The sequence below is a fragment of the Cannabis sativa genome, chromosome X (assembly GCF_029168945.1).
Source record: "Cannabis sativa cultivar Pink pepper isolate KNU-18-1 chromosome X, ASM2916894v1, whole genome shotgun sequence".
In the NCBI taxonomy this organism is placed as follows: Eukaryota; Viridiplantae; Streptophyta; class Magnoliopsida; order Rosales; family Cannabaceae; genus Cannabis; species Cannabis sativa.
The window spans coordinates 65176451-65192945 of NC_083610.1; the positions used below are offsets into that span (position 1 = coordinate 65176451).

At 28.5% G+C, this 16495-nt stretch overlaps 1 protein-coding gene across 3 annotated transcripts; it reads left to right on the forward strand.

Annotated features, from left to right (window-relative positions):
• The first annotated feature begins 1417 nt into the window (after positions 1 to 1417).
• LOC115713576 (QWRF motif-containing protein 9) lies at positions 1418 to 15659 on the forward strand. Of its 3 annotated transcripts, none has more exons than XM_061105722.1 (11): positions 1418 to 2954; positions 3079 to 3168; positions 3401 to 4254; positions 4485 to 4592; positions 4997 to 5124; positions 5249 to 5338; positions 5571 to 5678; positions 13998 to 14284; positions 14855 to 14935; positions 15018 to 15197; positions 15344 to 15659. In XM_061105722.1, the coding sequence occupies exons 3-8, from the start codon at positions 4236 to 4238 to the stop codon at positions 14124 to 14126; spliced, it is 582 nt and encodes a 193-aa protein (XP_060961705.1). In that variant the 5' UTR covers positions 1418 to 2954; positions 3079 to 3168; positions 3401 to 4235; the 3' UTR covers positions 14127 to 14284; positions 14855 to 14935; positions 15018 to 15197; positions 15344 to 15659. The 3 variants fall into 3 exon arrangements, with proteins under 3 accessions (XP_060961705.1, XP_060961708.1, XP_060961707.1); XM_061105725.1 differs by having other exon boundaries at positions 15054 to 15197; XM_061105724.1 differs by lacking the exon at positions 14855 to 14935.
• The last annotated feature ends 836 nt before the right edge of the window (positions 15660 to 16495 follow it).

Here is a 16495-nt window from a genome sequence, read left to right on the forward strand (position 1 = left end):
ATAGGGAACATTAGAAGATATTCAAGAAGGATTTATGAAAGTGATCTATATGTCAGATATTAAGGAACTGTGTATCAGTTGTCTTTGTATCACACCATCTAATTTCGAAATTCTTAAGATGGTGCTTACTTTGGGGGTGGAGGAATTATTGTATAATAATTCAAGCTCTACCAGAGAAGAACTATAACTTGGTCTATTCGAAAATACCAGAAAGTTATATCACTGAAGAAAAGTCTACACTGTATTATCTCAATTACATATTTTAAAATATGAGAGATATGTCCTCTGTTAATTCAGATGTACTTTTAAAACAGTAAAGATTTCAGTATCCCTTGATGAGTAAAGCATATAGTAAAGGATGTTTCATAAGAGTATTTATGAACTTGTTTCCAGAAGTTTGGGTGGATTCAAATATACTACACTTGATCTGAAGATCAAGACATCAGATTGACCTATTTGCGCAGTTTGTTTTATATTAGTGCAAGTGGGAGTTTGTTAGGTTTTATGCCCTAAATAAAACTCTTTACAATCTGATTAGTTATCAATATAAGAAATTTGAAGTGATTGATGTTTGCATGAATTTTACATGCTAATGGTTTAATATGTTTAATATGTTTATTACATTCATACACACAAGATCAGTTAAATCCAGATCATATGTTTATTCACAATTACAGTATCGTCAACACAGTGGAATGTGTTTGTGATCATATGAATCAAAAGTTTTGGTCCCTGTTTCATCAGTGTTATTGGATTTACACTAATGTGATAATCAGCGATGATGTGTACTTACACTTGGAGTAAGTGTTATGTTCTTTCCAGGACATTAGCAAAGTATACTAGTTTCGAATGTATGGAGTATACATTGGACTGGACCGATATTGCAACTAAGTTAAGATATTACAAACTTACCGTTATACATATCTTTCCAAGTCAATATCAGTAGTTGATCTTAAGATTGAAAAGAATCTAAATCCTGATATGCTTGGGCTCAACTCAGGAGTGCTATTCATGTTCTTTGATTTATTAGTTAAGCCTACTTTTGGGTCAGGGTGATACGTATATTTTGGGAACATGATAGTATGATTGAGTGGGAGTGCTGAACATAAATATGGAATCTATAGCTTCTACTGGTGTATAGAAGTTAAGTGATGATTCCCTTCGAGCTTAGCAAATAGAAGTAAATGGATGAGCTCTTGTTTAACTGACTAATTATTAGATCACTAAACACCATTTACAGGTAGCTAAGTGTTTTAAGGGGCAAAATACATTGAGGGGTGAGAACGGTAAAGAAATCCCATCTCGATGTAAATCATCTATATAGAGGATCTTTAAATCACAATAAGATTATAACAATGGTTAAATGAGATAGTATATTGGTATCGTGAAACATACAATATGCTCTATATAAGTCTGAGAGTGCAATTCTAAGTTCTAAGAGTGGATTCAACGAAGAATTAATAAGTAGGAATTTACTTGGTAAATTTGGTTCACTTATTGGAAGCTCAGCATATAGATCCATGGTCCCCATTCTAGTTGAGAACATTCTGCTTATAAGACTCATTAATTGATTCGTGATTGATCAATTATAATTCTAAAGTTAGACTATGTCTGATTTTATGAATTTTCACTATTCAGGGGTGAAATTGTAAGGAAAAGAGTTTTCTAGGTTTATTTATTTATTAATAGACTTTATATGTCTAATTAATAATTAAATTAAATGACAATATTATTTAATAATGTATTTTAATTATTAAATAATTAGTTTTGGCATTTTAAAGGTTAGAATTGGAAAATTGGCATTTTTGAGAAAATAGAGATAAAATTTGATAAAATTGCAAAATTAAGTGAGGCCCATTAACACCATATGGCCGGCCACTTAAGAGGCTTTTTCAAATTAATATTTTCATTATTTTAATGCCAAATAAATCCTAACCTAAACCTAGTAAGTTGCCTATAAATAGAAAGTGATGGCTCACTCACAACACATGCTTTCATTAGCTTTCTGACAGAAATTTCTCTCTTCAGAAAAACTGAGCCTTCCCTCACTCTCTACCTTGGCCGAAACCTCTCTCCCTCTTTTCCTTCATCTTTTTTGTGACCCTAGTGAAAGAGTAAGTGCCCACACACAGCAAGCAGTAACTCAATCATAGATTGGAAGACTGTGAAGGATCAAAGCTTGAAGAAGAAGGAGATTCGGGCTCAGATCTTGATTATACTCTGCTACAGAAAGGAATCAAGGGTTAGAGATCTGAGTGGAAGGAGACATTTATTCCGCTGCATCAATGTAAGGTTTTCTTAACTTTATATGTGTTTATTTTATCGTTTTAGAAAGTTCATATTTAGGATGTTAATAAACATACTTGTGAGTAGATCTAAGATCCTGGTAAAATAATTCCCAACATCAACAGTTGCAGCTTTGCAGGTAAGTGATAGTATATACAATTGCATTATTATAATCACGGTTTTAGTCCCAAACTTTGGGAGTTAAAATTACGGAAAACTAATCATTGTTGTAGCATAGTATGTTAAAAAATGTTCTTAATCGTTTTCTCTAATTCCCCAATTTATAAATATATAGACAAATATTAGCAGAGGATGATCGTCAAAGCTAAAATAATTTCTTAAGATACAGGCACCATCGTACTAGTACCTAATAATTTAAGAGGTTAATACTATTATACTTTGTTTACCTTTGAGAGATTACTTTTTAATCTGCAATTTTCATGGATGGTATTAATAGCTTGCATGTGTTTCTTTTTGCACCCAACACTATTGCATCTTTACATTATGAAATAAAAGTCTTAATTGTTTGTCTTTGTAAAGGATTATTGCAGATGGTATATTTGGAAGAGTGGTCGGTTCTAGATTGGGACTATACTTGTTCATTGTCTGGGGCCTTTGAAGCTTTGAAGGCTAGCACTCTCCGTCTTCTAGTTGTTGCAGGGGCAAGGGTATATGTGACAGACTTTTCCTTGAATTGTTTCTCATTGTCACCCTGCTACACCCCGTTTTTATCATCAGTTCATTTGCCCAGAAGTTTGACATAGTTAAAGCTTTCATTATCGCTTGCTGCAGGCCGATGTACAAAATGTGAAGGACGCTATTTGCTCAGCAGTTGATGTGATGCAAGCCATGGCATCCTCAATATGCTTATTAACCTCAAAGGTGGTCTTTTCTGTATAGTTGCTTTAGCTCATGTCATGTTTGTATCTTCCTACTTGTAGTTACCTAAAATATCATTATCAAAATTCAATAGTAACTTTTTTTTTTTGAGTTGCCATTGGAATGGTATAGGTATTTTCTATTCCTTTGATTGGTTAGCAATTTTAAAGACCCGAAAATTCTGCAGTTTTAGTAGAAAATATGATGGATTTGTTTCAAATTTTCTGGTTGATAGGATGGCGAAGTGAATTCCTTGGTGGGCGAAGTTTCAACAGTAACAGCAAAGGAGCGTGCTCTGCTTGGTCATTGCAAAGATTTATTATCAACAGTTGCAGCTTTGCAGGTAAGTGATAGTATATACAATTGCATTATTATAATCACGGTTTTAGTCCCAAACTTTGGGAGTTAAAATTACGGAAAACTAATCATTGTTGTAGCATAGTATGTTAAAAAATGTTCTTAATCGTTTTCTCTAATTCCCCAATTTATAAATATATAGACAAATATTAACAGAGGATGATCGTCAAAGCTAAAATAATTTCTTAAGATACAGGCACCATCGTACTAGTACCTAATAATTTAAGAGGAATTTAATATTATTATACTTTGTTTACCTTTGAGAGATTACTTTTTAATCTGCAATTTTCATGGATGGTATTAATAGCTTGCATGTGTTTCTTTTTGCACCCAACACTATTGCATCTTTACATTATGAAATAAAAGTCTTAATTGTTTGTCTTTGTAAAAGATTATTGCAGATGGTATATTTGGAAGAGTGGTCGGTTCTAGATTGGGACTATACTTGTTCATTGTCTAGGTCCTTTGAAGCTTTGAAGGCTAGCACTCTCCGTCTTCTAGTTGTTGCAGGGGCAAGGGTATATGTGACAGACTTTTTCTTGAATTGTTTCTCATTGTCACCCTGCTACACCCCGTTTTTATCATCAGTTCATTTGCCCAGAAGTTTGACATAGTTAAAGCTTTCATTATCGCTTGCTGCAAGCCGATGTACAAAATGTGAAGGACGCTATTTGCTCAGCAGTTGATGTGATGCAAGCCATGGCATCCTCAATATGCTTATTAACCTCAAAGGTGGTTTTTTCTGTATAGTTGCTTTAGCTCATGTCATGTTTGTGTCTTCCTACTTGTAGTTACCTAAAATATCATTATCAAAATTCAATAGTAACTTTTTTTTTGAGTTGCCATTGGAATGGTATAGGTATTTTCTATTCCTTTGATTGGTTAGCAATTTAAAAGACCCGGAAATTCTGCAGTTTTAGTAGAAAATATGATGGATTTGTTTCAAATTTTCTGGTTGATAGGATGGCGAAGTGAATTCCTTGGTGGGCGAAGTTTCAACAGTAACAGCAAAGGAGCGTGCTCTGCTTGGTCATTGCAAAGATTTATTATCAACAGTTGCAGCTTTGCAGGTAAGTGATAGTATATACAATTGCATTATTATAATCACGGTTTTAGTCCCAAACTTTGGGAGTTAAAATTACGGAAAACTAATCATTGTTGTAGCATAGTATGTTAAAAAATGTTCTTAATCGTTTTCTCTAATTCCCCAATTTATAAATATATAGACAAATATTAGCAGAGGATGATCGTCAAAGCTAAAATAATTTCTTAAGATACAGGCACCATCGTACTAGTACCTAATAATTTAAGAGGAATTTAATACTATTATACTTTGTTTACCTTTGAGAGATTACTTTTTAATCTGCAATTTTCATGGATGGTATTAATAGCTTGCATGTGTTTCTTTTTGCACCCAACACTATTGCATATTTACATTATGAAATAAAAGTCTTAATTGTTTGTCTTTGTAAAGGATTATTGCAGATGGTATATTTGGAAGAGTGGTCGGTTCTAGATTGGGACTATACTTGTTCATTGTCTGGGGCCTTTGAAGCTTTGAAGGCTAGCACTCTCCGTCTTCTAGTTGTTGCAGGGGCAAGGGTATATGTGACAGACTTTTCCTTGAATTGTTTCTCATTGTCACCCTGCTACACCCCGTTTTTATCATCAGTTCATTTGCCCAGAAGTTTGACATAGTTAAAGCTTTCATTATCGCTTGCTGCAGGCCGATGTACAAAATGTGAAGGACGCTATTTGCTCAGCAGTTGATGTGATGCAAGCCATGGCATCCTCAATATGCTTATTAACCTCAAAGGTGGTTTTTTCTGTATAGTTGCTTTAGCTCATGTCATGTTTGTATCTTCCTACTTGTAGTTACCTAAAATATCATTATCAAAATTCAATAGTAACTTTTTTTTTTTGAGTTGCCATTGGAATGGTATAGGTATTTTCTATTCCTTTGATTGGTTAGCAATTTTAAAGACCCGGAAATTCTGCAGTTTTAGTAGAAAATATGATGGATTTGTTTCAAATTTTCTGGTTGATAGGATGGCGAAGTGAATTCCTTGGTGCGCGAAGTTTCAACAGTAACAGCAAAGGAGCGTGCTCTGCTTGGTCATTGCAAAGATTTATTATCAACAGTTGCAGCTTTGCAGGTAAGTGATAGTATATACAATTGCATTATTATAATCACGGTTTTAGTCCCAAACTTTAGGAGTTAAAATTACGGAAAACTAATCATTGTTGTTGCATAGTATGTTAAAAAATGTTCTTAATCGTTTTCTCTAATTCCCCAATTTATAAATATATAGACAAATATTAACAGAGGATGATCGTCAAAGCTAAAATAATTTCTTAAGATACAGGCACCATCGTACTAGTACCTAATAATTTAAGAGGAATTTAATACTATTATACTTTGTTTACAAAGAAAAAAAATGATCTCCCATTCAATTTTAAAACTAATCACTCCTAAATTTTAAAATTTATTTTCACTCTTAAAACAATTTAGTATAATAAAATACATATGAAGGCCGTTTTTTTTTAATAAATGTGATTACTTTTTTAAAAATGGCCTACTCTTAAATTTATTTTTCTACAAAGTAGTTTCTTCACTTGTTTAGCAGCTTCGGATAGTTATTTTTTTTTAAAAAAAAAAAATAATGTTATTTTATATATATAATATTATTGTATGAGTGAGTATTTGATTAGGGTAAAAATATAATTATGATGCTTTTTTTTTTTAATAATTTGCTATATAACATGTTCCTGATAGGTAAATTTTTATTTTTAGATTTATATTATTTATATATTTAAAATAATTAATTTTTAATTAATATATTTAATAAAATCTTTTCAAAAATTAAAATTTATAATTTTTTTTATTTTATAAAAATAAATAAAATCATGTTAGTATCATAATATAAATAATATGTTAATTATTTTTTAACAAATTTTTAAAATTAATTTCAACCATCTAATAATTCAAACTTAAAAGTAAATGTAATATATTATTTAATCTAACTATTCAATTTTTGTTATAAAATAATATAAAATAATATAATATAATATAAAGTAGATGAGAAGAAAGAAGAAGAAGATGAAGAGAGAAAGAGAAAGTGAATGAGAATTTCTGAGTTGTTTATTCCAATGGGGTGAACCCCTATTTATACAAATACAAGAGTGAGATATTAAGAAACTAAGAAAAAGGGAAACTAAGGAAAAGAGGAATGTTGATTACAATTAATGACAATAAATAAAAGATTTGGACATCCACATAATTAATAATATTTATAACACTCCCCCTTGGATGTCCATAATAGCTGCCTTATTAAAAATCTTGCTGAAAACTTGGTCAAAGGAAAAAGAGTATAGTGTAAACTAACTCCCTCCCCTCATTTAGGCATTTGTGGAGATCTTCTAATCGACGAATTTCGATCTTGTCTGCCGTCTTCTCAAATGTTGATGTTGGTAATAACTTTGTGAATAAGTTTGTAAGATTGACACTTGATTGAATATGTTGAACACCAATATGCATTTTCTTGAAGCGTATAAAGAAGAATTTCGTGAAATGTGTTCTAACTCTATCTCCTTCAATGTACCTCCTTTTAGTTGAACGATGCAAGCAGTATTATCCATAGAGAATTGCTTGGGTTGATACTTCTTTATTGAGTGCAATCCATATGTTTCCCGAATATGCTATGTCAATGATCTCACTCACACACATTCTCTACTTGCTTCATAAAATGCAAGTATGTTAACATGATTTATAGTTGCCTCGTTAAAAACCTTGCCAGAAAAACCCAGTGGGACAAAATCTGAGCTAAGGAAAAAGAGTACAATATATATTTCATATTCATAACTATTTGCAAGTTGCCTCGTTAAAAACCTTGCCAGGAAAACCCATTGGGACAAAACCTGAACTAAGGGAAAAAGAGTGCAACATGAATATGTCTCCCCCTCATGCACATATGATCCATAATTCTTTTGATGATAATATATCTCATAAGATTATTGTTATCACTTTTAAAATATCACCATATATAATCTTTGATCATATATTTTCTATAACTCTTCCAGAGTATGCATGGACTTCTAAATTATAGATGAGGGGTTTGTGGAACATTAGTCTTTATCCAACTAATTGTATCATTCATGTGTGTACACAACTTTGTTCATACGAAAATTTAAAATTTCAATTAGATATGAACATAACACATTAATGGTACTACAAATTTTCATTTGTGACAATGATGGTACTCCAAGACCATATATTTATTCCATCTTGTTTTATGATCTTAATTTCCATATCAAATGATCATATATTTATAATTCTTGATACATATGAAGTACTTCAGGACTTCAATACTAATGAACAAACTTTATACATTAATATTTCTCGAAATACAAAAGAAATAAAAGTTTGTTCTTCAATTAATCAAAAACTCTTCAAGAGTCTATCACAACGTATACTTTACGTATTTATATTGCATAGACAACCATAGGTATTTTTCAAATAATAATTTACTTACATGTCTTTATTTCATACAAAGATCTTTGTCATATAGTGCGCGCGACTTTGAATTTATATCACTTAAGACACGTATTAAATTCTTGTAGAATTTTTAGATAAGGCTTATTTCAAATTCTCACTATATTAGGAGCTCCAAATAAATAATCTTTTGTTGCAACATTTATGTGACGCTTATAAATCCTCGTAAAATATATTCCAGGCTATAATCAAATAATGATTATATTTTCTCAATATTTAAGCCTTACTTCAATCAATCTCATGTCTATGCAAACTTTGTACAACAATTCATTATGTACAAATACATATATGCAAATTTCTCATTAGAAATATTTATTTGCACACCCTACAAGTCTTACTTCACTTTATGTGAGTAAATTTGCCTGGATTGCGTCATAATATTTTGGCCAAAAATCAAAATGTATGTCGATGATTCTCGACAAATCTAATACCATGATCCTTGCTATCTCATGTTAGTTTATTGCATATGCAAACATTCAATATTTATTGCCGACAAAAATTTCAATAAATGATAATTTCCTCCCATATTGACATAATTTATAGAGATCTCTTTAAATTACATATTTTTCAAATATGTTTATCATTTATAGGTACCTATATAGAATCACTTCAGGGATTCAATTATGATCAAATGTGTTATGTCTAACTTCTCTTGGGAGTCTTTTCGAGTACCGTTTCATCACGGTTATCATTTTAATACTTTATAACATTAAGGTATCTCCATGAGTACCTCTAGATTTAACAACTTCAGGGCAAATCAAATGAACATTTATTAATAATTTCTACATTGTTCATTTACGCTTCAGGCGTTTTCAACTCATTCTATCTCAACTTTGAATAATATTGATTTGCAGTTGGTATATATCATTTTGAACTATATTGTTCTTATATACTTTGTGCAAGGATCATTTTTCAAAAATTATCATCATCCCAACTGCTTCTCTCCCCCTGATCGAGAGAATTTTTAAAAATTGTGATATCTAATAATATTAATATACCTGTAGGGATTTCAGTATATCACAATGAATCAATATTTGTTTAAACTCATATATACTATATGACATTGAACTTCAGGTTCAATAAACTTCAGTTTCAAGTTCAATCATTATGAACTTAATTCATTTATAAGAATGAGTCATACGTATATAATTAGAAATACATAAATTTACACATTTTGTAAATGCATGATTATATAATCTTATCACATCGATAAGAAACTATGCAATAAAAATCTAACAATGGCTCAAGATTGTTAAGAAAATATAATTTAAATATTTTCTATGTGCAAATATATGCACATTCTTCTTTTGAGCCTTATAAATAACAATGAGAAGAATCTTTTGGTTCTTCAACAAAATTTAGTCAAATTCTTTGACAATTTATTGCATATGATTGATCATGTCAAAATAATTCAATTCATGAACTTCAGGTTCACTATAATTTGTATTTCAATGAAACTTTCAAAATGTAATGTAAATTCATTACAACATAATCATTACAAGTTTCATTTTTATATACACGAATAATATAATTATATTATTCTCCGAAACATATACACTCTTCAGGAGTCACTATTATGTTTATCAAACTTTATATTTCTTCAGGAATCACTATCATCAATTCAATGATGTGTATAATGTAAAATGTATATGACAACTTCATCATGTTGTTATAATGGTCAAATAGATATAACCATAATATATCATTCATGTTTCCTGGTATCTTTTTAACAAGTCGTCTAATTTATTAATAGACTATTCATCAGTCTAATTATCATGACTTGATATATTATATATTTAAATGTACAACCAGTACATATAATAAGTCATCTCTTATTACTTTCATAACTAGATAAAAGTTATACATCTAGGGACATACCAAGATATTTTACTACTCAAAGTAGCAATTGTATGTAAGAGTACTTCTTCAGGAAGCTTTTCAAATAATCATTTTGTGATTCTTTATCACTTTGATTATATTGGATCACTAACAAACATTAGTAAATTATATATCCACTTTTGGGAATATGCAAACTGAATTATATAGTAACTATATATATACATATCCTGTACTAACAATAGTTTGAAACTATTGATTTCAAGAAATAATAAAATATGTATATATTAATTTGCTTCTGGCATTACCAATATATGTGAAATCTATATTCTTTGAAATAGAATTTCATGTCTATTCATTCTCTTTAGGTAATGATATTTAAATATTCTAAATGTACAATAAGTTTGTACAATTCACATTCTATTAAATAATCAAGTATACTTTTATCTTGACTATAAGTGTGTCCGTACTACAGGTACGCGACCACTATTATTCAATTCCACACATGATATATAGATTTCATGCACTTTGATTGTGTGTGGTATCTCATCTTTATTTCCAATTTCTTCTGGAAATATTTGAGTAGCAAACAATGCCATTGATTATTTAAAATCATTACATTCACTTCGGGGAATGACGTTGAACAAGTAGAACATTATTATAAATTTCTTAAAAATTTATTACTTGTTCATATATAAAAAGAAATTACTCAGCAATTTCTTTAACAATATTTCAAAGAATATATGAATACAATTTTTGCATAATCTCCAAGATGTATGCAAAATTTGATCTTTAATATATGTCACATGCAATAATTTTCAACATTGCAAGCAATAACAGTGTATAATAACATGACTAATACAAAGAATCTTTAAAAGTAGTTGACTTCAATTCGTATCATTCTCTGCAGGGAATGATGAACAATAAATACATGTCTCATGTATTTAAATAACATTAGTCATGCTCACTGTTATTCTTATACTTTGATGTTTCAATGCAATTTTCTTAATATTCTTTTTAGGTATTCAAAACCCACTATAAAATTGCATCAATAATAATCATTTTTAATGATTCTTTAGTTGTATTCACATAAATACAATCATTTTTTTTTTGACAAATATAAAACATTTACTTCAGGAAATGTTTGTCAAAATCTATATCGATATTAGATTACTTTTCATTGTCCTCAAAGAATACAAGAACATATATATAAATATGTATTCATCTCTTTCATTATATATCCATCAATTATATAATGAATATTACGTTTGCATAATCTTCAGGATATATGCAAGATTTTATTGAGGACGCATAATCATCAGGATATATGCAATATTTTATCGAGGATGTATAATCTTCGGGATATATACAATTTTTTTTATCGATGATGCATAATCTTCAGGATATATGCAATATTTTATCGATGATGCATAATCTTTAGGATATATGCAATATTTTATCGATGATGCATAATCTTTAGGATATATGCAATATTTTATCGATGATGCATAATCTTTAGGATATATGCAATATTTTATCGATGATGCATAATCTTTAGGATATATGCAATATTTTATCGATAATACATAATCTTTTGGATATATGTATAATTTATATAGATTTTCTCTATCATATCATAGGCGCACATATATTGTAAATATTATGAATGATAAGAACATAATATATATATATATATATGAAATTAATAATAAATATATAAAAACATATACATACATATATAATATATGGATATATAGATAAAAAGAAAAAGAAAACAAAGGATTCTTGAAATTGTTTCAGTCAGATAAGTATATATATAAATATATATTTAGTGTACATGACTTTGAAACAATTCAAGAACTTTAACAAAATACTTACATTGGGACATAGCATAGACTCATGCTTGAAGCTTGGGCAGAGACTCGTGCTGATAACGTGTTATAAAATAATATAAAATAATATAATATAATATAATATAAAGTAGATGAGAAGAAAGAAGAAGAAGATGAAGAGAGAAAGAGAAAGTGAATGAGAATTTTTGAGTTGTTTATTCCAATGGGGTGAACCCCTATTTATACAAATACAAGAGTGAGATATTAAGAAACTAAGAAAAAGGGAAACTAAGGAAAAGAGGAATGTTGATTACAATTAATGACAATAAATAAAAGATTTGGACATCCACATAATTAATAATATTTATAACAATTTTCATATTGTATTACCATTATTAGATGGGCTTTCATGCACCGTTCTTAAAAAATCCTAAATATGCACAAAAAAATAATAATAATAATAAATAAATGAAATATAAAAAAAAATAATTACCATTTTTATTAAGGAATTATTTAACAAATATACAAAAATAATAAAAAAAAATTACAAAAATACGATTTTACGGAATTTTAAATATTTTTACGATTTTATTTATAAAAAATACGGTCTTCTTATGTTGTACTCTTGTTAATTTGTTGTTGAGTTTTGTTATCTGTATGTTATTTTTTGTTGTTGTTTTGATGTTATTTCATGTTACTTGTATGTAGTTCTTTTATTGTTTTCGTGTTGTTTCTATGGAAAACCGTAAAAATATAAAAAAAAATTCTATAAACATAAAAATATAAATTTTTTTTATAAAAATAGTGTCTTGTGTAATTATCCTTTTTACTAATATGTGTTTTTTTTTAATGGGTTTCTCTTTTTACAAAAATAGTGCGTTGTTTTAAAAAAAAATATATTATTTTAACGTTGATGTTACAAGAAAAATTATTTGATAAATATTAAAAAAATGAAATATGAAAAAAAAAATACCAATTTTTTTCTACTGATTTTTCTTTTTACAAAAAGTGTGTTTTTAAAAAAAAAAATATTGCTTTTAAGTTGTTGTTATGGGAAAATAACATGTTCATTTTTATAACATTATGATGTTATTTTTTTGTTGTTTCAAAATAATATTGTTTTGATGTTGTTATTAAATAACAAGAAAACAATGTGAAAGCAATATTTTTCTAAGTGAAAATTTGTAAAAAAGAAAAAATAGTAAAAATGTAAATAAAAAAAATAAGTCTGTAAAAATGTAAAATAAATGTTTTTAGATAAAATTGCAGTCTATACCTCTTTCTTTTACCGATTTTAATTTTTACCCTTTTTTCCTATATAACCACTTTTACATGTCATGTTCCCACTATACCCTTAGGGCCCGTTTGGTACGCAGGACTGGATTGGATTAGACAGGCTAATTTGTCAAATCCAATGTTTGGGCATGTTAGAAGTCTGGATAACTAATCCAGTTAACCTCATTTGTCTGGTATTATTTATCCCATCCAGCAGGGTGGGATAAATAATCCCATGCAGGTGAGATTTTTTTTTTTTATCATTTTTTTAATTTAAATTTTATTAATATATTTTAAATTTAATTAGAATTTAAAGGAAATAATTATCACACATTTATTTATACATTTTTTTATCAAAAACTTATTCATTAAAATTAGTGAAAATGTATAATTTTGAATTATTATACATAAGTTTTTAAAATTTAGAATATTAGTAATTAAATAATAGTTACTTAAATTGATTCTAAGAAAAAAAAATATGATAATAAAATTATATATTATTTTTAAATTACTAAAAAATTTATATAAATATTTTAAAAAATTAATATTTATACTAAATTAGTGATTAAATTAGTGTTTAAGATAAACAATTTTATATTATTCAAGTATTTTTATTTTACTATTTTAATTATTTATTAAATAAAAAATATGACAAAATATTTTATTATATATTTATGATATATTATTAATTATATATATATTATTTTTTTTTGCTACGAATTATTTATTTATATTTATTTGTTATTATATATTTTAATTTTAATTTATTATTATATGTTTTTATTTAATTTAAGTTTTTTTTTCTAAAAGGAAATAAATAAAATAGTCCAGTCCATTCTTAAACCAAACACAGGATTACTTTCAGCATAATCCAATCTTGTCCAGTCTAGTCCAATCCTTTTCAGTCCAATCCAGTCCAATCCTGCGTACCAAACGGGCCCTTAGGGTAATGAAAAAAATTAATTCAATGACTCCTCCAGATAACAACTACTGACGTTTTCTGTGGGATGACGGTCGATGATTTCGGCCACCTCCGCCACCTTCGTTCCTCTTGTGGACGATCAACGATTTCGAACCAGCCTACCGTCTTCTGTGGGCGCATATCTTAGGTGAACAACAACTCTTCCCACACTCGTCCCTTAGTCGAACGGCGACTCAATCCAATCCGCCATGTATGGTTGATAAGGTGCCCAAGGACTTTGCCATATTTGGAGAATGTGGTAATGGATAAGCATGGTGATTGAATATGGCAAAGATAAACACACATGTATGTTTCTCTTAATGCGTGAATTTGATTTATATTTCTTTTCATATAATAGTTACGACTGTAGGAAATTGATATGCCTATACTAAGTGCCATGAACTCATTCATGTTAAAATCAATTAAAAGTCTTACTCAAAAATCATATTGGTATTGTGATACTCTCAAAATTATATATCCTTTTACTTTTTGTTTATTCTCATTTTTTATTCTTTCTTGTTTACTTTATTTTGTGTGCTTAAAATATTTCTCTCTTTATGTATCTTTTGTGTTGTTCAATTGAAAATCTTAAATATTTTTTTCTTTAAATATACAATTATCAAATGTCTCAGTGCTTCTTGTTTACTTAGAGAAACTAGAGTATTCATGTCTAATATGTGTTTTTCTTTACATATACAATTATCAAGTGTCTCAGTGCTTCTTTAATAAATTTGTGTGTTCATAGAAAGTATTTCATCATGTCATCAATGATCAATGTTATCAAGTATGACTGAAATAATATTTATAATCAATGAATCTAGTTGTCATTTGATGCTAAAAGTGGAAATTATTGATTGGAAAAGAACTTTTTTGTAGTTGCTTTAATATTAGAAATCAAGCTTACACTGAGGTCATTAACAAGATTATAACAGCACATTGCCATTACCTTGATGTTGGGTAATTACTTGCCACTTAATTTTTTTTTCATTTTGTGATTTGAATATTTTTATTATGTGATTTTGATTATGGTATTGTGTAGTGCTGGAATTGGTTTGTTGTCATTGATGGTTGCCAGGGCAATGGGTTTTGGAGCCTCAATGCAAAAGGAGAAGGTAACAAACTTGTGAGTCTTTCCTTCCAATGGTAAAGATAATGAGAAGAGTATGAGGCTTAATGGTATGGAAAAGATTCAACAAACGCTTTGATGAACTTAAAATTGGTAAGATATATCTTCACAAGCAAATGTGTTTCTGAGTATACAGTTATGTTAATTTGTATATACTTTGCTCATAATTGGTTGAGTTGTGTGAATTGTGATATCTTTATTTTCTTCATTATAATTGTTTAAATTGAATTTCTGTGTAGACAAGTGAGATATTTGACTAGGAATTATTGGATGAAAGGCTTATACCTTCTCTACAACATGCCATGGAATGTTAGTAGTGGAAAATCTATCAGCAATTCCATACCAAGCAACTACTGATGGCCAAGTGATTGAGTCCATCATTGTAGTTGTACTTTGTTTCAACACTTTATCTCTTGTCAAATTCTTGTATCAAAAATGAATGTTAAAAAAAATGAAAAACTTAATTAACTGAAGGCATAACATGCCACTTGATATGTGTTATTTTATTTCCATTTTGATTGATGATTTTGAAACAATTATCTCAGTTATGTTGCTTGATATAAATTTTTTATCTTTCTTGAGCTATAAATATTTAAAGGCTTTCATGTTTTATTGTGTTCTAGATTTTTGTTTCATCATTTCATATTCAACCTCAGTTGGTAGAAAGCTCATTCTTGTGGAGGCTTCCTGATTGTCATAACAATGAAGCAAATTGACAGTGTTATTCAACTGGTGTTGATAGTATGTTATGTGTAAAGCCACAACAATATGCTTATCGTTGTGATACAATAGAGAAAGAAATAAAACTGGTAATTAACTATATCGTTTGATCTTCAATAATGTTCTTGGAATTAGACAAATAGTTTATTTCTTGCTCGATTTAAAATCCACCTAACTGACGGAACCCTTCAAAATTTTTGAAAAAGGTCAGACAGTCATGGAGAACTCAATTTAGTACAAAGGAACTATTGATTGTCAAATTCATGCTAATTATAAAATAAACTATTAACTCCACATAATAAAATTTATCACGACATGACTTTATTGTGTAATTATAGTGCTTCGACACACGTTATTAGGTAAACTTCGTATCATAAAATAATTGTGTAAACGTCGTGCCTCAAATAAAGTAAAATAAATATAATTTATCATTAAAAAGATAAACTATTACTTTAAAATAAAGGTAAAGGACATGTTTTATTTAGATAAACACCGTGCCTCAAATAAGATTAATTAAAATATATTTATTATTAAAAATGTAAACTATTACATTAAAATAATGTAAACGATATGTCTTATTCAGGTAACTTACATGCCTTAAATAAAATAAACCAAAATAATCATTAAATATGAAAATCACTACCTTAAAATAAGGTAAACAACTTGTTTTA

Excerpts from the sequence above, each read along its gene's own strand:
- LOC115713576 (XM_061105722.1), top strand. Across the intron at positions 4,593-4,996 it reads CAACAGTTGCAGCTTTGCAG|GATTATTGCAGATGGTATAT; the intron begins GTAAGTGATAGT and ends GTCTTTGTAAAG. Across the intron at positions 5,679-13,997 it reads CAACAGTTGCAGCTTTGCAG|ATAACAACTACTGACGTTTT; the intron begins GTAAGTGATAGT and ends TGACTCCTCCAG.